Source organism: Dufourea novaeangliae, unplaced genomic scaffold (genome assembly GCF_001272555.1).
Source record: "Dufourea novaeangliae isolate 0120121106 unplaced genomic scaffold, ASM127255v1 scaffold60, whole genome shotgun sequence".
Lineage (NCBI taxonomy): Eukaryota > Metazoa > Arthropoda > Insecta > Hymenoptera > Halictidae > Dufourea > Dufourea novaeangliae.
In genome coordinates, this window is record NW_015373935.1 from 83,234 (window position 1) to 107,408 (window position 24,175).

Genomic DNA, 24,175 nt, shown 5'->3' on the forward strand with positions numbered 1-24,175 from the left:
GGGGAATCGATTCTACGAAAGCAAACGGGGTAACGACGACTTCCGCTCCGCAGCGAGCCTGCCGCCGCCCGGACCCAGAAGACGCGGGCGGGCGTGCACGCGCGGACGCAGCCGTCGTATGCGCGCGCAACCGGAAATCGCGCGGCGGACAGAGACCGGGGAGGGTAAAAAAGAGTTGACACGGTTCGACACCGAGAACATCGTGCGCGCTTTGGCTACGAACCACGGTTCTATACTACAGTTAACCTTTTAACGCCCAGATAGGTAAATCATTATTACAAAACTGTGAGACTAATATATACAGGGGGTCCCAAAATAGCTTCGACTCCCGGAAATGAAGGGTTCTTCAGATGATTTGAAACAAGTTCTTTCTTAGAAAAATTGTTATCCGAGGCTTTGTTAACGAGATATTAACGAAAAACTTCAATCAATCAGAGCGCTAGTCTGCCGGCCGAGTTCCTGTGGTAACGTTGGCTACACGCTGCGATTGGTAGACATATTATATCTATAATACCGGTATCTTCGGTTGTACCTTCGCCTTATACAAGCCCTACCCTTATGGAAACCGAAATAATACCAGTATTTATTTTGGTTTTCGATAATATATCGGTTTCAGTATAGCTTTGATGGCATAATACCGGTATCAAAATCATACCGGTTTAATCTAATCTATTCGCATCGATAGAATCACGTTACGTCATATTAAAAGAAATACTTAGTCACCAGTGATGACCATTAAGTCGTCGAACGTCCTGTTAACGCAAGATCAGAAATAGGAACAGGCTGGAACGGACGGAGGATTCGAATTCGGTTTAACCCGATCCACATACAGCCCGATGGATCTGCTACGGCAGCAGGCCCATTTCTGGGATCCCATTTAAAGTATTACGAAGCGGCCGATCGATTCGTAGTCGATATCCAAACCGGAAGACGGAAAAGAAAGAGGCGATGTGTGGCGAGGCGAGGCGAGGCGGGACGGGACGGGGGGAAGGAGTGGGAGAGGAGTGGAAAGGAGAAGCAAGAAAGGAACGGAGGTTCTGCGAAGAGCGGAAGTCGATGGTGGACGGCTGATCGCTGCCGGATGTGCATCTTCCTTTTTCGACCAGAGTCTCGCATACTAATAAGGATCGTTTCCGTCTCGCTCGACACTGATTTTGATGAAATTGCGAAGCTTTGCGAACCACAAGACCAAGACCAGTCGGGGAACAAGACGCGTATACACCGGTGTATATCTGCGGCTCGTTGCTGGAATTTCATCAAGGTCCGGGACCACCTGTCCCGACGAATTCCTTCGAAGCAGCTGCTTCTTCGACCGTTCGATCGTTTCCATCGATGGTCGTTTGCTTTTCGTCCTGCTTCGTCCTCGCGGAACGGAACATTTTTCGCCGTTACAATCGGAGTGGAAACGATGATAGGTGGTCTGGGGTTAGTTAGCTTCTTTGATAAAAGAAATTTCGCGCCATTATGATGACGGAAGGGTATTTGTAAATAGTATACTAGATAGATGATTCATAATTATTGATACACTCCACATTGTCGGTGACGTGATATTTATGAATCACCCTAATATTCAGTGGAAAGGGTATAGCGTGAGTTGGGTGATTCCTTGTGGAAAATTTCTCGCTATTATAGTCGAAACGATAAAGCATGGTCGAGGTGCCTCTTGTGAAAAACAATTATCGCCATTGTAGTCGGTGGAGAAGATATATAGCGTGCCCTAGGTTAGGTTTTAACTTTTAACAATAGTTTGTAACTATTGTTATATTTAGTGGAATATGTAGGTACGTAGCCATGGTCTTGCTCAAGTTTAGGTTAGGTCCTTGATTTCCAGAGGACATCTGCCACTATTATACTCGATGGAAAGGATGCAGCGTAATCTTGGATAGGTTCGAGTTACGTGTATTCCTCGTGGAAGAAGATTCGGCGTTCTTCCAGTCAACGGAAGCTTTGGGAACTTGTTTTAATTTTCATTAACGAGCGAAAAGAATGGAACGCGAACAGAAGGCTGATTACACAAGGGGTTAGGCACAAAGCTCGATGACTCAAGGAGCGTCTGAATTACGTATTTACCCATTTATAACTTTCAATAAGGAAATGAGGTCAGCACTGCGTCCTCTAACGATCGTGAGTTTCGAGAACTCGAAATTGACATCACTGGCCGTGAGTCAGTTCTACTTTGGATTTCAACAAATTAGAGCTCGAAGCATAGAACTCGATGGATGAAAAGAAAAAAACATTTCAATATAGGTACTCCAAGATTAATCGTCGTCTATCTCCATCCACGAGGTATTTCCATGACCGAAAGGAACCACTGCAGTCTAAAGTCGATTTTTATTATGTCCTCGGTTATTATACTCCGGTCACGAAAATATTTCGTAGATCCATTAATCGAAGGTAAGTATCCGCCCCCGAAGCAATTGACATTCGTTTCGGGGAAAACGAGAAGCGTTATGCCAGGCCGTGAGTTTATCGTGTCAAAGAAGAGAAAAAGGCTTACCTTGCTGACGATGAAATCTTTCTCGTCGAAGTGACGGCCGAACATTTTCGGCGCCTCCCCAGGTATCGGCTCGATCTTCACGCAGACCTCCTGGCCCTTTCTCGCCGTTTCCACGGATTTGTGATTGTATTCTATACTGGTGACCATGCCCAACTCGACGAACTGTAACAGACAGATAAAATCGATTCGATTAATTTCAATGTTCGAGTGTCACGTTACACAGTAACAATTATGTTCCTTTGTATCTATGGGTTAATTTACAAGAACTGGAGTCAAAGAAAATCTCGTTTATTTTATTTACTGTTCCACCTGGTTCGTCTAAACCTAACCTAGAAAACGCTAGGGGTCCTTTCCACTAACTATAACAGCGACGAATGTCCTTTAGAGACGAAGGACCTAACCTAAACCCGAGTAAGACTATGCTATAACATTTTTGGCAAGTATAATAGTTTGAAATGTCCTTTCGCGAGGAATCACCTAACAGAAAACTAACCTAGAAAACGCTGGGGGTCCTTTCCACTAACTATAACAGCGACAAATGTCCTTTAGAGATGTAGGGCCTAACCTAAACCCGAGTAAGACTATGCTATAACATTTTTGGCAAGTATAATAGTTTGAAATGTCCTTTCGCGAGGAATCACCTAACAGAAAACTAACCTAGAAAACGCTAGGGGTCCTTTCCACTGACTATAAGAACGACAAATGTCCTTTGGAGAGAAAGGACCTAACCTAAATCCGAGTAAAACTATGCTATAACATTTTTGGCAAGTATAATAGTTTGAAATGTCCTTTCGCGAGGAATCACCTAACAGAAAACTAACCTAGAAAACGCTAGGGGTCCTTTCCACTGACTATAAGAACGACAAATGTCCTTTAGAGACGAAGGACTTAACCTAAACCCGAGTAAAACTATGCTATAACATTTTTGGCAAGTATAATAGTTTGAAATGTCCTTTCGCGAGGAATCACCTAACAGAAAACTAACCTAGAAAACGCTAGGGATCCAAATTCATCGAAACAAAATTCCCGTTGTGTTCACCCGTTCCGCGGGGCCTCGCCCGGTTGGTCTTTTGCCCCGTGTCCACAATGCGCGGCGTTGTGTCTCGTTCGCGTGGGTATAGAGCTCCGCCTATGCATTCCTCTTCGCGACCGGAAGTCGAGAGAAAACCGAGTGGTACCTGAGCATTGCGCGTGTCGTCGTCGTCGTCAGGGCCGAGACACACGGTACGGCCACTTGGGGGCACACGGGCGTATAATACGTTTTGCGCGGCGAACCACCGAGAGCATATATCGAGTAGGCAGCAGCAGACATATAGTACAGCGACACGTAGGCCGCTGGATCCAGTGGGCCGGCAGTACACGGAGTGGCCTCCGTGTTTTCACCAAGATTTTACACATTAGGGATGTTCGATTCCGAGGCAATTCTAGGGAAGATCGATTCCCTTGGGTTACACGTCACTGCTTTCTATTAGGTGTATACATTAATTCGTGGCTTTCTTGTCACAGATTTGTTGTTTATTTACTAACTTAAGGGGTTCAAAAAATATTTTTAAGAATAGAGAAAAAACGATTTTTCCCTATTTTTTACTATTCTAGTGCTTATCGAAGAAAGATACACTGCTACGTCAACCGCTCTAAGGTTTTGTTTCTGAAAAGACGTACTACGTACTTCGACATCAAAGTGTTAAGATCGACCCGATAGGCCGTGTCGTTCCTTTAATTTCAGTAGATTTGAACGGTGTTCACGGACAAGAGGAACACCCTGTAGAAACGGACATAACAGCGGCAAGAAAGCTCGAGCATGTCGTTTAGAAGGCTTGTTATTGCCGTAACACACCTGCAGCTGCGAGAGACCGCCGCCAAGTGGGCGACAAACCCGGACGCGAGAGAGGGTTCCCTCGGAGACACGCATAGATTGCCACTTATCTTTCGAAAGCACGCCCGTAATTATGGGTAATTAGCCGTTAGACTGTTCGGGGGACTCGTTCGAGGTTTTCGTTGATGAAACTAATTACGGTGTGATCCTCGCTGGGAGAAGGGCAGCAGCGGTTTTCTAACAGGGCTCTCGTTTGGGAGAAGTAACGATCGTGATACCGGGCGGTCTTGACCACGGAATTCTTTCCTTTCGTAAATAGGATCGAGATCAAACGAAATCTGTCTGGATGAAATTCGAACCACACTGGGCCAGAGAATTTAAGTGAACACTGTGTCGAAAGGGTGACACGGGGTGTCGTCGAACAAATGTTGCCTTTCACCGGTCGGAAATGAATGGGTCTGGAAAAATGTTGGCTGGAGTATGCAACTAAATGAATAATCAATTAACTGACACAGCCTAACATATTTTCCACAGCATGAACCTATTTTGTAGTTATAAAATGCAAAATTGAAAAAAATAGTGACACTTTTTTAAAAATAGGCGGCTTGGTTCAAGTAAAAAGTGGTAAGAAATATGATTAATTGATATATATCGTATGATTCATACTGTGAAGAAGATGTTAAAAAATATGTACATGGAATGCCGGGTCAATTGGTCGAATATTCTTTGAATTACATACCCCGGCACGGAATCCTTTTTTTTACTCAGGTGCTGCATATAAGTCCTTATAACATTAATATTTACGAATTTCTCGTGAAAATAAAATTGTTTGTATTCATGTTAATTATACAATAAACTATGGTAAAAGTTTCAAACAGGCTGGTTGATAATTTCTTCCCAAGAAATTCCCAAAAATTCATTGATTTTTAGCCCGTTTACATCAGGCTTCCTCCTTAATGTTCAGTGTCGAAGGGCCTTCGACCACTCATCGAGGATTTACTGTGTAACGAAAGTTTCAGGAAATCGCGAAGCTGCCCCGTTTTCGCGACGAACAGGACACGGCAGAGTCAGGCATACCACACGCGAGCGCAGAGAGATCTGTGTGTCGATCGATGGACAATGACCGGTCGAATATGCCGTGTGTGTTTCGAAACCCACGCCGAAAGAGGAATATGCCCACACGCGGCCAATCGTGGTCGTCGTTCCGAGACGACACAGCGGCAGCTCGTCGTCCCCTCGCGCCTGTTTCCTCGTCGCCAAGCGTGAACCCTTCCAGATTCCTCTTCGCCTCGTTACTTTTATGGTGCTGCGATCGTTCGATTTTCGACACTCTCTCCCCGCCGTTCCACCGTACAACATTACCATATACATACAGTGAGTAACTTTAATATTCGGTAAGTAACTTTTACATTTCAGACACGCCATACTTGGTACGTTTCTATTTCAACATTAGAACTACCGACGATAAATGCATATTTGCTTCGACCGCTGGATAAACGTGGAATACTTTTGAAAATTTAGAAATTTAGAAATTGACTAATTTCTTCACTCTCATATCATAATAAAAGGTGCAAATGATCTGAGGAAATGTATTGTCGTAACATTTTAATCGTCGTTGTAAGAGTGTAATTGACCAGTCATTTTTTTTCAGAAAGTTTTAGGGTGGTTCCATAGTTATGCCACGCACTGTATAACTCGTTCGCTACCAGGGTCTCATGGGAAAAACGTCCACTAGAGCCCATGATTTTTTTCGGGATTATCTGACACCAATTGGAATAGATTTTACGTATATATATTTATAACATTCTAGAAAAGGGAAATAAACATTCGTTTAAGCTGGCACATTCGTTATATATTTCACCGTTTTAGAACTTAACGTGTCTTCATAAATTGACCAGAAATGTCTGTCACATATATGTGACAACGGGCTCTGGATAACATACCGATGTGTCACACATATGTGACGGCTGGTAGCGAACGAGATAATATAGACGCCCGTAGTTTCACCCCCTTTAAAACGTGTTTTGGCAAGAACAAAAAAAAGTGTTCAATAGTTTGAAATTCCCTACAAAATCATGCCGTGTCAAACCAAAAATACAAAAATAATAAAATTTCCCTCTGGGTATGTTTCCTTATTTTAAATTCACGATCAAAGAAGCGGTTTTCAACGCCGACTTCCGACATTTTCACCCCTTTTCGTTCACAGTCGGTCCGCCGTCGTTCGTTCGTTCGTTTCGTATTTTCTCCTAAATGTTTGCTCGGCCCGCTCGTTATCTCTCTGCGCTCTCGGTGGTGTATCGTGTGGCGATACGCGCCTGTGATACCGGCGACGACAGGACCGGTAGCGAACTGCGCCGCTGATTAATACCGACGTTTGTCGCCCGATATATCCGGTGATTAGCGTCGCTCTTCCCGTCCGGAAGCGACCGCTCCAGCACGGGTGCATAAAAGTATTCGCTTCCTGCATTAATTAGGCTCTCAAAGGGAACTATATTAAGCTCTCAAGATATAGCCGTCGTCGTGGAAAAAAGAAAAAAAAATCGATCGAGACACCGTACCGATGATCCCGTGACGAACGATCCGTGTCGAATGAGTAAAAAAAAAGAAAATTTCTTTCTTTCGTAGAAAATCAAAGTTTCGAACTTATAGAATCTCTTATCCGAACAGATTTGTCTCTCTGGTCAGTGCACTTACGCCACTTTTGCCCTTAGCGGAAGCAGAGTTTGCTCGCGAGGGTATCAGAAGAAACGAAATGTGAACCAATGACAGAAGCGAAGATCGTGGCAACCGAGACCAAAACGGTTTGTGCCGCACGTAACTAGGAGAAGGAGGAGCGCAAAATTTATGTTGATTTAACAGCCAGGATTTATCAGTAATTACCGACGTTTTCCTCTCCCAGAGACGAACGAACGAACGTTCGCGCGTCGTCCTCGAGCGGGCTGGCGATTAACCTCGATGCCGCAGCACGATTACGCCCGATACGAGATCTCGATCGCGAGACCGAACCGCTAAACAAGTTGCCTCTCGATCTCACCAGATCCCATCGGTTGTTACGAGGAGAAGGAGCAGAGGGAGGGGGGTAAAAAAAATGGAAGAAACTGATTACCTTCGACGACCAGTTGCCCACCGAGCCTCGTCGATTATTACGCTTGTCGTTTTAAATAGAGAAACGAAACCGCGATCTCTGTACGTATACCGATCGTGAGACTGGAAATCGTACCTTGTCGTCTCTCACGAATTCTGTCTCTCAAACGATGGTCTATTCGCAATTATTACTAGTCTGCAGATCTTTGTGCGAGTTTTTTTTTAGCCTTGGAGACAGATTTTGAAATTTTTGTTACGCGTGTCCATTGATTCAATACTTATCAGACTTGGGCAAATCTTATTTGAAATGAAAATAAGAAATTACTATTTGAAGAAATTTATTTCGGAGCTTTATTTTCAATACTGTTATTTGAAAATAAAAATATTATCGGTTCATTTGAAATAATGAATTATTTTGTTATTTTTGTATTTCAAATTTGGCAAAAGAAATAATACTCGCAATAATATGCTACAAAAAGATTTTGTTTTAAGAACTCTTTACAGCAATTTGCTTTACGCAGAACCCGCTCCTCAAGAAGCTTATCCGTGAGAGATTTTTGCTTGGGTTCACTTAATATTGTCGCGAAAGAAAATAATCGTTCCACTGGTGTGGAAGATGGAAGGGGGGATTACTCTTCAGAAAAATGTCAATAAAAGAAACTCGGACCTAGTCACCCGATATAATTTCGATGAAAAATTTCACAGTTATTTCTAAGAATGATACTTCTAAGAATCATATCAAATGACAAGAAAATAAAATAATATGTTACTTGAAATAATATTTCAAATAACGTTATCTTAGACGTGATCACAGGCATGGAAGTAATTATGAAATAAAATAACATGTTATTTATTTCATATCAATTCAATATCAATTCAAAAGTGCCCAGATGTGATATTTATACGTGCGGAGGTCCACGATCCATTTCGATGAAATTTTCAGGGTATAACTGACATAAATCTAACAAGTGTACTTTTAAAATCTTCATTAAAAATAAAAGAGTCACTCTCTTATTCTCAAATAAAACAGTTATAAAAAGCGATTTTGACTATTTCCTTTGCGATTCCGACCAGTTTCCACAATTTCCTTTACCCATCATTTAGTAAACCAATCCTTCAAACTTTACAAAAAAGAAGTCACTTTTTAAACAAGTTGTTCTGTTTTAAGCACCGTTTGAATACTTTGTTTATCCACTGTACATACTTCTACAGTCAGAACACAGCCAAACCTATTTATCAGAAGTGTCGAACAGAGAAGACCGCTAATCGATAATGTTCAGCTGAACGGAAGTGCTCTAAAGGCGTGTTTCGCTGTTCACCTGTGACATCCAGCCCAAGGGGAGCACGAGGATCGGTGCTGAGAAGGAAACGATGTTTCGTGGGTGGGGGGGGGGGAGGTGTTGATTTCCTCGCGACCCTCGTTCGTATGGATTTCCGTGGAAGCAGCAAAGGGAGGAAGAGTGGATTCGAAGCGAAACAGGGAAAGTAGAGGAAGGGGCTGGGGGATCGGGGTGTTGGCATACTCGGTAGCAGACGCGGCGCGGCGCAGCGAACGCGCGAGACGGGAACCGGAAGTCTATTTTCGTGTGCGGCACCGATTTAGAAAGCTTTATAGTTTGTACGAGCCTGAGCGGCTAACAGCCAACCCGTCGTCGTCGTCGGCGTGGCTCCACCAGAGGCTTTCGAGTGCACGCACAAATTGAGATTTGTGCGCGCGTTCCCTTTTCTTTTCTCTGCCTCGCGGAGTATTTTCAAACCCACGTGAAATACCGCAGTGCTGGGCACCGGCGATAGGTACGCGTCGTTTCACGTGGAAAAAGCGTCGCCTGGATCCAGCACGATAAAAAAAAATTGTACACCACTTGGGATCTAGCCCACGCTACCCGGTTCCGACGATAACAGACTCGACGAACGACTTAATACGATCTCTTACGATAATTGAATTCCACCTCGAGGGTATACAAGGTGTTACCTCTAACGCGACGCACGATTTTTCAACCACTTGCAGCCATCTGAAAACAAAATTTTAGAAGAAGATTCACAGCCTACTCAACAAAATTCTTTTTTCTTCGATCGCATTTCGCCGAAGATCGATTCCCGGAAATCGACCAGAACCAGGGCGAGGGGGCTCGTCGTCTCTAGGGCTGTTCGATTCCTATTCCAAAATGCAAAACTGAATTTCGTCCGCTTTTCTATTTTTTCATTAAGAACTAATAATACATCTCTTAAGTTTTGGTATAAAAAATATACACGTAACAGAGTAACACTGATTTAGGGTTAATTATCATTCCTGGTCCCATACTTTTGCCCGTTAGTGTATGCATTATACATGTCAGTGACGTGTCACCCAAGGGAACCGTCCTCCCGAAGAATCGAACCAGAATCGGAACATCCCTAATCACTTCGAGCCCCATCGATTCCATGGGCCCGGAGGAACCGATACGTCTGGGCGCCGACAAGGGCAGATATTCCCGTCGATCGAACCGAGGATTCGGCTCGAAGAGAGTTCCGTCGACGTGGCGATTATCGTCGGTATTCGTCGTTGGCAGAATTAATCGCGAGCCCCGGGTAAAACGATCTACTCGACATTGGAAACTCGACATCCGGCCGGCACGCGTTTCTCGCCCCCTTCCCCACCACTCCATAACGTTCCCTCTCGCGCTCTTTCCGTCGTCCTCTTTATCCCTCTCTTCCTTTCGCTTCTCCCTTTCCCACAAGCTATTTCTCCTCCTCTTTTTTTTTCTCCTCCGTTCGCTATGATAGCAACGTTAACCAGCTGCCTACTTAGAGGAACACGACGGAACGAGAGAGAACCGAAGGAGTGACAAGGTTAGAGGATCTGAGGCGGAGAGGGAGATAGAGAGAGAGAGAGAGAGAGAGAGAGAGAGAGCAAGAAGGGGGAGGGGGAGAGGCTGGAATGGGGCAGAATACGCGCACACTAACGCGCGTCGACGCCACTTACTCACAAACCACATCCCGTCTTTCGGCCTTCCGGCTTGCCTGCAACTTTCGTGGAAACGCCTCTGGCTTCCTTCCGCTCGTTTATCACTCGGTAGACGCTCTAAACGTAGATACGGCTCTGTCCCACGTATCCTCCTTTCATCCCCGCCCCGCAGGGGGAGCACTCTCTTTCACGTGTACACGACACGTTCATTCTATATACACTTCGATCCCGATTATATTCAGCTCGTTTCGGATTTAATGACCTTGTAATCGTGCTGAACACCAGCACCCGCGGATTCACAAGTTTCTTGGTCAATGGTATCATCGTTAAAGATGGATCCGTATCCGATATGTAACCGTTCCGTATCGACAACGTTCAGATGCAGACACGAGTATACTTATACGTCTCTCGGACGATGGCATCCGAGCAGTCAGTCAACAGGAAGTCACGTGACGGTAAACATGTCATGATTACAGCACTGCCAAACAGTGATTCATTGTATTTCAGTTATACAAAAAACATATTCTCCGTCGTCGAACGGTCTGAACAGAGTTCAATCACTTTGAATTGAGTTCGAACAGTCTAAACAGAGTTCGGTCAGTTTGAATAGAGTTCGAACAGTCTAAACAGAGTTCAGTCAGTTTGAATAAAATTCGAACAATACGAAGAGAGTTTCAACAGGCTGAACAGAGCTCAATCAGTTTGAGTAGACTTCGAACAGTCTGAAAAAAAGTTTGAACAGTTTGAAGAACGTTCGAACAATACGAAGAGAGTTTCAACAGTCTGAACAGAGTTCGATCAGTCCAAAAAGAGTTCGAACAGTCTGAACACAGTTCAATCCGTTTGAATAGAGTTCGAACAATCTGAAGAAAGTTTGAACAGTTTGAATAGAGTTCAAACAATATGAAGAGAGTTTTAACAATCTGAACGGAGTTCGAACAGTTCGAAGAGACTTTGAATAATCCGAACAAAGTTTAAACCTGGCAGAGGCATTCGAACTCCTGGGAAAAGTCTGAAACATTTCGAAAAGTTCGAACAGTTTGATGACCCATCATCGCAAGTTCCGATGATCGTTTCCTTCGGGTTCTTTGCTAGCGACGAAAGATTTCACGGCTAACACGACCCAGCGGACGAGGGTATCGCGTTCCGTTCGCGTGTTCGTTAATTAGCTTCCCTCCGCAGTAGCTACCGCTTGCGAACGATCCTCTTCGGCCGACGTTTTAATTTTCTGGCCCCGATCGGTAAATTCACGAACGCCGCCGCTACTCCGGCACCTGTGCGACCGACGGAGACGGGAAATCGAGCCACGTGAGGGGGGAGGGGAGGGGAGGGAGCGAGGCAGAGGTAGAGACAGATAGAGGAGAGGCGGAGAGGAAGAACGTTACGAGCGGCCTTCCGCCGGAAGGAGACTCATACACCACGGAGTTTCTAGTTCCTGTCACTCGGTACGGACGGGAATATAATTCGTGGCGGCTCGAAAATCTCCTTCGCGTTTCCTTTGATATAATTATCGTCGTACGTCGAACCGACGCGACTCTCGACGGGAAGTCGCGTTTAAATCTGTAACGCCGTCAGTTCCGCTAATTATGCCCCCCGTTCACTATTATCGTATTAAAATAATACGGTTGTGGAACGATCGTATATATGCGCGTCGATGGTTCTGACACGGTTGCCATTCCCCCCGTTCACGTCCAGTTCTCTGTTTCCTTGAACGGACGGTTTTTCGAGGTGAGAATCGAGATGCTGGCAATTGGAGGCTGACGGATGACGAAGTGGTTATGTCGACATTTTTTTTAGCGAATTAAGGAGATATACGGTGTTCTTTGGTCACTCGATCGATCAATTTCTTTTTGTAACTAAGATGTAACATTAAACATATAAACTCAACAAATGAGAATACAAAACAACCACAGGCAGAAAAAAAACTTTCCGTAGTTCCACGTACAAATTCTTGCATGAAATGATACGTATTCAATACACGTGACTTATTTTAATACCGATCGGGGACATATTTAATTGCATTTCCCATTAATTACGAAAGAAGGCTCGGTCTCCGTGGGAAGGTTCAACGAGCAATCGTTGTAGTCGAGGACGTTAATTGGCGCCGTATGGAAAACGGGGGACGTTTTCGCGAATCGAAATGTCTCGGGAGCATATTATAGTAGGTTCGGGTGATCGAGCGGCGAGCATGTATGTATAACGCCGCAGACGGCGGCTAGAAAAAGAGGAAATGGGATAAGACGAAGAAAAGGAATGGCGGAACGGCAAGAAAACGGCAGGCTAAAAGAATCCGCCGGATTTCCGCTCGACGTTAAAGCGCCTATCGAGGCCGTTGCGCAACGCGCGCGTACACGCCCGATAACGATACTCCAGCCGAGGAGATCGCTACGGAGCCTATTAATCGCTTCTAGTTCGTAAAAATCGTTCGAAATTTCAGTTATTCGAACGTTTCTTCGTTAGACGGATCACATTAATTAAAAGCAGATGAACTGGATCGCTTTTAAATTCAAAAATCTTCGTGTCAGTTAATAAGTAGATTGCGGATTTTATGAATTTATCGTGAATTTGAATATGCAAAATGCAACGCAGTATGAATTTTCGGGAAGGTGTCTGTGAATTTCACTTTAATTTCGACCTAACGAAATTTTTGATAAACGGCACAAATCTCTGTCGTAATAATAAAATTTGGTAGATTAATCTATAAAAATCTGATTTTACAGAAAACATGTTGCAGATCCATATTTTTCTTATAAATTTGGATTTTTCTATGTTCTGAATGCTATTAGTAGGTTTAATGAATCCAGAATTGAATAACGAACCTTGTTTTAACAGATCATCTAAACAGTCTACTGAGTTATAATATATAATCAAATATTTTGTTTACTCTTACAAGAAAATTCAGGTCAGAAAGGGATTAGGATTACACTGGGCATTTGCGAATGTCCCAATTTTTTCCGTTCAATTTGGCCAACGGTGGTCGAAAACATTCTTATTCGCTTAATAATAGTAAAACTGGTATGTGACTTCGAGATTACACCGAGACCCAGTAGAGAGTTAAAAATTCGTTAAAAATCCGACGAAACAAGAATGTTAGAATAGCCTTTATAATCGTCTATTTCAGAAGGAGGCATAAAAATCGTCCGAGAGATCGTCGCTACGGATCGCAACAGTCCCTCCCTCCCGTTAAGTCTTTCGGCTGATTCTCGGAACGCTGCGTCCTCGTTCTGAATTCGCAACGGCGAGCCACACACCGGTGGTCGTCGTCGACGAATGGAAAACGGTCGAAATTCGCTGGACGCTTGCAGAATCACGTAGAAGGCGTGCCTCTGCCCCCCAGCCGCCGCCGTCGCGTACAATTTCTTTCACGGAGCGGCTCCTCTCTCGCTCGCGGGCCCTCGCGGATCCGTACACTACTCGCGGCGAGTTCTCAGGCCTGACCTAAGCCAACCAGGTTCCGTGATACCCGACATCCGGTACGGATCATCGTTCGCCAATAAAAATTCTATCACGACGGAAGATACAATACACATGCACGCATACATGTTACGTCTATTCACGAATCGCTGCACGGCGACGCGAACGATTCTTTATTATTGTTATATACGTAACACGGTTGCTTGTCGGCAGAAATGGGAAAATTCATTATCTAGATAAAGTGTTTCGAATGAGGAATAAAAGATTAAAAAAGTACTTCGTCATTTTTAATCGTTTAACACCTCTATTTTTAATCGTTTTAAATACATCTAAATAATGTTGACCTCTTGCACACATGAAGAGCGTGTAATATTAATACGAATCGTGGGGCACCCAAGGGAGCAACCGGAGCACCCAGGCGATTCCGATAGCGCCGATAAAAATAGCTATACGCCGGGCACTTTATACCGGCGGAATTTCCGTTGAATTTTAAGAAAGGCCGAAATGCAACGATGAAGCAGGGTAGGGCCGAAGGAAGTGTGTACACACGTACACCTATGCATACATATCCATGTGTATCGACTCGAAGCGCGTGGGCCAGCCGAACGTGGTCGGAGCTGCTTTCTACGCGCGGGCGAGAGAACCGCTCGTTGCACACGCAGCAGCAGTACGCGTGCACACCCGTCGAATACGCGGCACACAGTGGGCCATTACCATAAAATAGGTGGAATTAATAAAAAAATGTTCATGTCATAAAATAAGTTAAAATTAGAATTATTTGTAAGGTTATACTCTGTTGAAAAAAAAGACTACGGATCTCAATGACGTTACGTATGATTGAATTTGTTTTATAAACAGTCGACATCCTCTTGAGGCAATGTATCAGTCGGTCTTTTTCACGTCTCGAGTGTTTAACCATGTTCTGTTTCTAAAGAATATTTTATCAGATAGCAATGGACTCTTATAGTACAGGTATTTATCTGCTTTATTCAAAAACTTTTGGATTTTCAACTACTATTAAAATCGTAATTTACTATTACAGTATCACATAAAAAGATATTCGTTTTTTGTATGTCGGACTAGATTGAAAATGTTGTAACTTTGATGGTGTATGTAGGTTTATCAAAATTTTTCCAGTATTACGTTCGGTAAACATTACTGTTGATATTAAGCCAAAATTTAGTTGCAGCAGTTTACAGCTACAATCGTGAGGCAATATTTTGTTTAGAAAATCATCTCGTAATGAAAATATTTTTTTTCTTTCAAAACGTCGAAAACTTTACTCTTTATAATTCCGCCTATTTTATGGAATTGCCCGCAGTAGCACCGCTTATATTACACTAGGTGGTCGGTAACTGGTGGCATAACTGTCAGGAGGTGATTTTACATAAAAAAAATAAGTCGATAATGTAGAATAAATTTTTTCATACAAGCCTTTGTTTTCCAAAAAATCGTCTTTGAAAATCTGTTGGCTACGCGTGTGATTGAATTGGTCTTGGATGGGGCGTCTGTTCATGGTTTTCCGTTTCTACTTACTATCATAATGACTACACGCGTTCCAGATTAATTTTCACTGTCGATTTTCCCGAAAACGAACGAGTTTTATTCTACATTGACTTGTTTTTTAATCTAAGATCATTATCAACGAAAATATTTTTGATTAAATAAGAACTACCGTAATGTTGGCGGTAGGATATCGTTGTAGTTGGTAGCTATGCTATCAGATTCTCTTGACTTCGTCGAACCCTACGCGGTTTCACCCGTCCCGAAATTACGACCCTCTACACGATTCCTCTCAATTATTGTCTGGCTTGTTCTACACGATTATTATCCAGGAGTGAAACCAGTCAAGCGCATACTTTGTCGGCCCTCCGCTTTTATTACCAAAGCTCGGGCTCCAGGCAAAAAAAAAAAAAAATCGAATTCACGAGGGTCTGAAGCATTTCTTCCTACAAGATTATTGTCCCAGCATAACCTCGAGTTCAGGACAATAATCGAGAGGACTCTGTATCACGAAACGAGTTCTGTGACACTCTGAACAGCCCAAAAGTCATCCCAGGACGTTCCACAAAATTGCGTAAACCCGATGGAGGACAGGTGTGTGCCTGCGTCCACGGGTGTCCTTTAATCGAAGGTATTTCACACGATCCCTTACACCACAAACTTACGTTTAAAAGCGGAAGGAAATGGGAGACGACGTGTAGCCAGAGTGCCTACGGGTTTAAGGACAGGCCAACAGGCGCGAGCGAGTTTGACAATGTAATTGAACGCTGTCGGAGGGAATTGGCCGTTTCTCCGAGGACGGACGGGGAAGGGGGAGGGGGAGGGCAAGGGAACACACACGCTTAACTTCCAATAAATCAGTCGGGTTCCCACGCGCGCAAAAATCTTCGAGGATCTTGCGCAAATAACGCGGCCATTCGGGGGCGAGCGAGCCATTTGCCTAGTAAATCATTTCGGGGCCGCCGAGCCGAGCCTGGAAGCGGAGAGACACGCGTGGGCGTCTTTCACGAGGAGTGTACACCTATATACACACTAACCGCGTAAGGCGAGGCTGCAAAGAACGGACTGCCCACGAGTTTACTCCTACGAGTAAAAGGGAACGAGACCGAGGCACGCATACACGTAGACGCGATGGGATAGGCTCCGACAATCGCTTCCAATTTTCCAGAAAGAAATACACGAACGGAATGATTAACCGACAGGTTTCGTTTTTCTTTGTAAACTCGAGTGTTGAACGGTTTCTGTGTATTTATAGTACCGGAGAAATGTTTTCAGAGGAAAATCGTGTGCTCGCCACTCTCTCTCTTTGGTATAAGCTAGCGAAATTTATGTCGTATTAGATGTACCAATAAATGATCCAGTGTATCTTGTCAAATTCGATAGTCAATTTTCGAGGACTTTAGAAGATACCACTGTTTTTCAGTGATACTTGGAAGATGAAAAGGGCGTGAAGATGTTTCGAATTTAAACTGAGTTAGACCCCTCGAAAGACGGACGTTTTTCGTTGACCGATAAGAAAGTAGTGTATTTCGGTTCAGATTTTCGGATGAACCCATACTCATCCCTGGTCAAACATGTTTCTGAACGATTTCCTTCAAAATATATACGTTGGTCTCCTTACAAAACACTAATACAGACAATTAGCTTTCTAAAATCATTGATCAAAATAGACCCAGAGACCATCCAAAGTCTAAGAATAAGGTACTGTCTCATACCAATAGAAAATTTTCTTCTCAAGACAAATCAAACACTCAAGATAAGTGTTAAAGGCAGTTAACGCTAAAGCCAGTCTAACGTTGGATTTCTCTACTGATCAAACAGAATTCACGCGGTAGCCTGACGATAAATCCAGAAAAGTATTATTTACTGGACAGAATTCGTGGCGGCAATCTAATAAATATAGCAAATTGTTCGTGAAGGATTCGGTCATAGCAACACTCGTGGCTCATAATCGAAGAGAGCAACTCGCGTCGAGAATCACGCGATTGGGCAGGGGAAAGCTTCGGGATCTTTACGGCGACACTTGCCCCGGGTACACCCTGTACATTCTCCGGTCGACTCCCACGCGACCGCCGCTCGTAATTATTATTTAAGCGCGGCGGGGCAGCGAACGATGAAAAGGGGAAGGAAACGGACGCGAGGAAACGCGTGTGTAACGCGCGAAAAATCGGAGGGGGGCCTCCGGACAGAGGATATCGGGGCAAGAAGGGGTAGGGCAGGTAAGGGGGTGCCTCGGTCACACCTACGGGAAAGAGAAAGAAACTCGAGGAAACCGGCGAGGCTCGCGGGACACGTGTTTTATATTCCGCTCCGGTCGTTCGATCGGGGCGATCGATCGTCCGGCCAACTGGATCGCAGCTATTTCAAGGGGGGAACGAGTTCACCTACGCGCTGGCAAATCGCGATGGCGACCGCCCCCCTCGGCCCTCATAAGGGGTTAGACCCACCTTGGTCTTTTTTCCTCGAGATTTTCAGTTTGGCTGACTTATGTGTAAACAATAGGCCATTCTCTTGCAAATAAAGTGATCTTTTTTGTTCGAAGTGTTGGCACTTTGATACGAAAAAGATGCAGTGAGCGGGTTAAAAAAATCGGAATCTTCGGGTTACCGAAGTTCTCATGTAAGGGTTTTGGTAATTAAGCGTTGTTATACTACATTTTGTGCACTCAAGATTGAAGGGTACAGCGGGAAGGAATGAGTGTCTACTTAATGTTATTTTGAGTGAAATGAAAGTCCATTAAAATTGGTAAAATAGTCGATAGTTCAACTGAACGTACAACTAAAGAAACTGCACTATTTCCATTTTCGAATACAAACATGAACTATACAATAAGAACAACATTTATATATATATATATTTTATTTCATAACAAGCAAAAAGTGTACCTTCATTCTTTTTCCTTTGTACTCTTCGAAGGTTGTGAATGCACAAGAATCGCGCAAAAAATGCAACTGAGGAGGATAAGAAAATCTAAGAGTACTCACGTCTTTGCTGGGCACGCAGAGAGGTGTTCCTTCTTTGACGATTCCTGCCTCGATCATCACGCCCATCACGATAGGATCTCGGGAGTTGAAGATGTACTGTAATTGAAACCAGTTATCTTTAAGGAAGAAGAAGCATTGTCAAGTCACGCGGGTAGTTTCAGCTACAGAGTGAAAAAGCGTTTGTGATCCTTTAAAAGTGAACCTTTTATCGATAGAGGGATCGATGACAAATTAACGACGGTCAAACTTTTCTTTCAGTTGGATAAGAAAGCGTTTAATTTAACACCTTGTCTTGTAATAACGACTCAGTACACTGGTAGTAAACAATTACAAACTATATTTAGTAATAAATATTCTGGTATCTGTATTATAGTACTACTTACCTGTGGTAAGATACGAAGTTTGCAGGGGAACACGGCGATATGCTTGTTCTCGTCACGTTTCCGCTGCTTCAGCTCGTCCCTGTACGCGGTGAACTTGTCGAACAGGTGGTAAATAATGTCCGCCTGGAAGATCTTCACCCCGAGGGAGTCAGCCAACTCCTGTGCGTCCTTTTCGATTTTCACGTCGAATGCTAGAATGGTGGAGTATCTGTGGAATAAAATACGCGTAAATCGTAATTAATATAAGTAAATAATCCACTGTAATTAAGATGTATTATTTATTAGAATGCAATCATAGCCTACAGAGTTCTGTGAAATACAATAAAACACATAACTTTCATCGGCTGAACGAGTATTCGATTTTGTTCTAAACCCAATAAGGATATTTAAGAGGAGAAGTTCCTACCCTACTTCTCTCTTCTTTGTGAACTACTTTGAAAAATCTCATTTTGCATAAAAATACAAATATTATTATTAGTATTACAGGGTGACGAATATTAGAGGGTCGTGGAATTTAAATGAATCACCGTAAAATGGTATTACACGATCAACCTGTGCATACTAAATCATTCCAGCCATAAGAAAAAGAGTCTGTGCTGTTTATATACTCACTGACTGTCGTGTTCCAGCATAATGGAGGCCTTCATCACATCCTTCTTGACAACGGGACCGATTCGGATTCCGGCGTACTGTAACAATAATAAAGGATTAGATAAATAGAATATTTCTCCAGCTCAGTGTTCAGTGATATTCTTTTTATATTAGTTCATGAAACATTTAATGTTCAACGTCGAGGAGCCTTCGAACACTCATCGAGGATTTACTATACAGTAATTCGAAGGGTCCTCGACACTGACTGTTCAGACATCATCCCCATTATTGGGCGTTTGACTGGTTCCACAAGGGACCCCCAATGGTGGGGAGGACGTCTGAACACTCTCAGCGCAGAGGAGCCTTCGAACACTCATCGATGATTTACTGTACTACAAATTTTCATTTCACGTAGGTAAAAAAAAATGGTATATCCAGAAGAACACGTATCTACCGCTCCAGGCTCCACGGGTCGTGCAGGAACGGCGTGTCTTCGAGGAGGGGCGCAACGTAGTTCCGTACTTGGAGGGAAAACGAAACATTAAGGTAAAACATAAACCACTGTCACACCGTGGCATAAATACACCGGAACGCTATGCGCGCCGAGCATGTGTGTGTCAGTTTCGTCGCGAAAATAACTAGTGACGCATGCTGCCCGGATTCGGCTGGCAGTCGCGGTGCGACGCGACACGTAGAAATAAACGCGCCTACAACAAACACACGCAACCGGTTCGGTCGTTCCCTCGATCGACAAGACGGATCGCGATCGACAAGTCGAAATTTAACAAAAATACCGGGTGTGTCTGTGGTGGAATCGAAATTATCACCGATTCTGAGCCACGTTGGTCTCACCTTCTGTTCAAATAGCGACGGAATTTGCATTAGGAGCTCTTAAAAGCATTTAGGGGTGCAAGTCAGTAAATATACCTTTGAGGTTACGTTGATATTTAGAGGTTTAGAACAAAGTGATTAACTGCACAAAAATGATCAAGGGAATTTGATTTTAACACGTTGACTGCCATGGTGGTCAGCTGGCGCTATTACCTTGCACGAAGAAATGTTGAGTCACCAAGCAGGAAGACTTAACATTTTATACGTACAATTAGTCGTGGAATAATAATGAATATAATGAGTATTTAAGTCAAAAAAGACATAAACTATGTAACTAATTTATCATGATACTGTCTCTAGTGTAAAAACTGTGGCACTCAACGTGTTAAATACAAAAAATTGTGTGCCAATCAATCAAGTGCTTTGGCACTAAAATTTGGAAACATTCAAAGAGTAGAACTACTCACTTCGGCCTGTAAACGACTTAATAGATATTCATATTAGTATATCCGGATATACTGATTATACGTGAGTAAGATCATTAAGTGTACGATGACATCGTAATCGAGTATAATGATTATGCTGAATATACCCGGATAATTATATTAATACAGACCGATATGAACTCATACTGATGTGGGCGTAGCCAGGTTATCAGTGGAAGGGGGTGGAGGCAAAAACCAATTTTTTTCCCCCTCTGGGTAGGAGCAAAGGCCACTTTTTTCCCTCTGGCAGTGTGGGTGGAGGGCTGGGGGAAGTGCCCTGACAATAACATGATATGTTTCAACACTCCCTGCTGAGTTATTGATCAAGCTGGGCATACACCATTTATCCACAGAATACAATGAAGTTAGGTCTACCTTCCTATGCTCTTAACCAAAATTCAATAGAAGTCCACTTGGATCTCGAATGCTTTCTAGGGCTCAGATGAATGGATGCATTTTTCAACGCTGAATTCGAATAAAATCGGTTTAAACCATAACGGTTTTTAAACAAATTCTACACGTCTTTGTTTTGAAATTAAAAGGCCAGGTTTAGGAGTTCCAAAAACTAGATCTAAAGAGTATGGACAAAAAAAATTTCGGTACGAGTCGCTACTGACCCGGTATCCACCTTCCACGTAACGATCAGATCGGCTGTTCGAGGGCCAACGATCATAAATCCCTGCATTTTGCTTTTTCCTCTGTTTTTCAAGTGAACCCTATATTAAACAGTTTTCGGAGAAATCTCGAGCGAACGGTGTGCTCGGTAATCTCGGGGGTGTCCCGGTGGAATTAAGGAAATTATGGCACTCGTAAGTTTGTAATCCCGAGATTGCGAGATCGTGGGATTTAACGCGAGTCAGCGGTCGCGTTCGTTTCGGCCTCGCCGCCCGTAAATATCCCGGGGGATGAGTCCGTCCGTTCCAACAGAGCACGTGGGATATACATTAAAAAAAAAAAAAAAAGAATGCACTATTTACGACGTGATCTAAGTAGTGTTTATGGTACTGTTTACGGGGATTCGATTCGAGTAAGCGGGGCGCTCTCTTTCCGAAACATTTCGCGAGCGTGGTACACTTTAACCCTCTGGTAACCTGCTTTTAATCCTTCCTGAAGCACACACGCGTTTCGCGAGGAAATAAAAGCTGCTGAAATCGAGCACACGCGGTATACATAAACTGAAAAATAAGATTCTGCTGACAAGTTTCGTATCGTTCGGAGACAGATTATTTCGATGACATATGTAGATACTGAATACATAAACGGAAATAGAGGATTACAGAAGGTTGACTCTTGTGTATGACGTTTTTCCTACTGTTTGATCCTTTAGAATGAAAACACCCCTTAATCCTTCGACGACCGAGCCCTTAAATCGTTATTTAAAAATTATGAGACTGATATGTACGGTAAATCCACGATGAGTGTTCGAAGGCTCCTCGACACTTAATATTAAATACTTTATAAACTAATTGTCATGTGAGGCTGAAACAAATATCATTGGCTTCAGTGTTTCAAGCTCTATTACTGTGCTAAACCTGATTAAAAAGTCAGCATTTCTTTTGCTTGGTTGGCGCAAAAGAACACAATAAACGAAAGTTTATAAGATTCTCTAGACCACGCTAATATTCGCATTAATCGTTAATATTACAATATTCCAGTGACAAATAAAATCTACACCACGATAAAGAACGATTAAGTTCCTCGACGAATAGAGACGCTTAACAATCTTAATCCCCTTCAAAAGAAACAAAAAAAAAAAAAGAACAAAAAACATGTCCAAACTTCCGAACGATAATGTACGACTAATTACAAGTGGATAAAGTGGCCGCGCAGCGGTTGGTACATTTACAAGCCGTTTCTCGGACGTCGAGACAACCGAGGAGCCGATAATCATTCACCGAAAGCGGAGGGGAAGAGAAGGGAATTTTCTGAGATAAGGCAGCTTTTTAAGACTTCCGGTGCGCCGTCGCATTCCGATATTAGGAGGAGATACGGCCTCTTTCGTTCGTGGCCTTTTTTTGTCACGTGGACCACTGACACATCCTCTAACATGTCCCGTCGACGTTAATGTCCCGCGTAACTACCACGAGACACGTGTGTTTAACTTCTTCCCCTCCATTTGATACATAGAAATTACAATGTACTTTTATATACACGAATTCAAGTCAGAGTTTCTTTATGTGCCTTTTATTCGAAGAAATGAATGTCATATTTTGTTTTTTTTTTTTCAAATGCAACTATAGCATTTTCTAAATACTTTTCATTAGAGCGAAACGTGACAAATCCAACGAATATAAATACATATTATCAACAAGACACTAATAACGAATAAAAAAATCAACAGTACCTAGTTATGCAACGTTCTATTATTTCTGAAGTGAACCCGCTTAAATATTCCACGACGTTGCACAAATTCTGTTTAGTAAAATCTGTCAAAGTGACGGACCTCAAATATCTTATTTCAAAATCACTAAAGTAATAAAGTTGCTTATTATACTATGTTCCGTTATATTGTATTATATGACTTGAAACTTTAAACGTGTTTTTCTCAAACCAAAATATCTCGAAAACCGTTGCACCAAACTGTATCAGCTTTGTTGGACTCATTCTATACATAAAAATCTAGTGCCTGATCGTGGCTTTTTGTATTTCATTGCGTAGTTTTTATTTTATAGATAAAAAATGAACGACTTTTTAGGCGAAAATCGATACTTCGATTTTGAACAGCCGCCATTCTGTCATAAATTAAATTATCGGGATAATGAACGATCGGGCACGTGGGCATAACCCCTTCAATCACGACCGTGATCGTGATTCGACGATCACTGTGATAAATCTTACCGTTAGTGATTTTGCACGCCATCTCTAATGCATAATGTTGTGAACGAGGCTTAAATGTCGTGGTCTGACGGCGGCGCAAACTTGGTGTGGAACCCGTGACCTTTACGTAACGAATGAATGAACCGGAGCGGCGGCGATGAACGGGAAGGGATGGGTGGCGGGGAGGATAGAGAGAGACGGGGGGGGGGGAAAGGAAAGAAAAACGCGAGCCAATTAGAAGGCACTACCGCTCGATAAACGAGCCTACTCACCGAAACACCGAGAGCTAGTCATGTTTCATTGATGAACGGTGAACCGCGATACCATTCGCTGGAAAAAGGTAAGAGGACGCCAGGGGCCGGTCGAACGGGCCCACGGTCTCCCCCCCGGATGAATGAAAAAGAGAGAACGGAAAAAGGGTGTGTAGCGTGGGAGGAGAGGTGGCCAAACGTGAATGAGGGAACGTCCAGAGGGAGGGAGGACAATAAACGACGCGTCGAATATCAACGCGCGTGGGCGAGGAAAAGAGGAGCTGACGATGCTTTGAAAAAGAATTCTTGAAAATCGCCAGGTATTACGGAAGATCGTTGCTGGTCCAATGTGGTGACATCTTCATCGAATCGATAGAGTTTTTTTCACCATGATTCGAATGTATCATATTGTACGTGGGGCGATAAGAGACTTGGTATAGGGTTTGAAGGATAATTTGGAAATATTGTTTGTCCAGTATTTTTTCGATAATTCGTAGTTTCAAAGGATTACAATCTACATCGAAGAGTGTAAATTGAACTGAATATTATTCGGCGGGTGGGGTCGATTAAGTAGC

At 43.2% G+C, this 24,175-nt stretch overlaps 1 protein-coding gene across 1 annotated transcript in view; it reads right to left on the reverse strand.

The window, feature by feature from the left end:
- The window catches only part of LOC107185291 (eukaryotic translation initiation factor 5B), a 40,177-nt gene that overhangs the window by 3,159 nt on the left and 12,843 nt on the right, over positions 1-24,175 (reverse strand). The window contains exons 12-15 of the mRNA XM_015572948.1: positions 19,238-19,314; positions 18,626-18,833; positions 18,243-18,338; positions 2,498-2,659 (exon numbers count right to left, since the gene is read on the reverse strand). Of these exons, the coding sequence (XP_015428434.1) occupies positions 2,498-2,659; positions 18,243-18,338; positions 18,626-18,833; positions 19,238-19,314 (543 nt within the window). The remainder of the gene's footprint in view (positions 1-2,497; positions 2,660-18,242; positions 18,339-18,625; positions 18,834-19,237; positions 19,315-24,175) is intronic.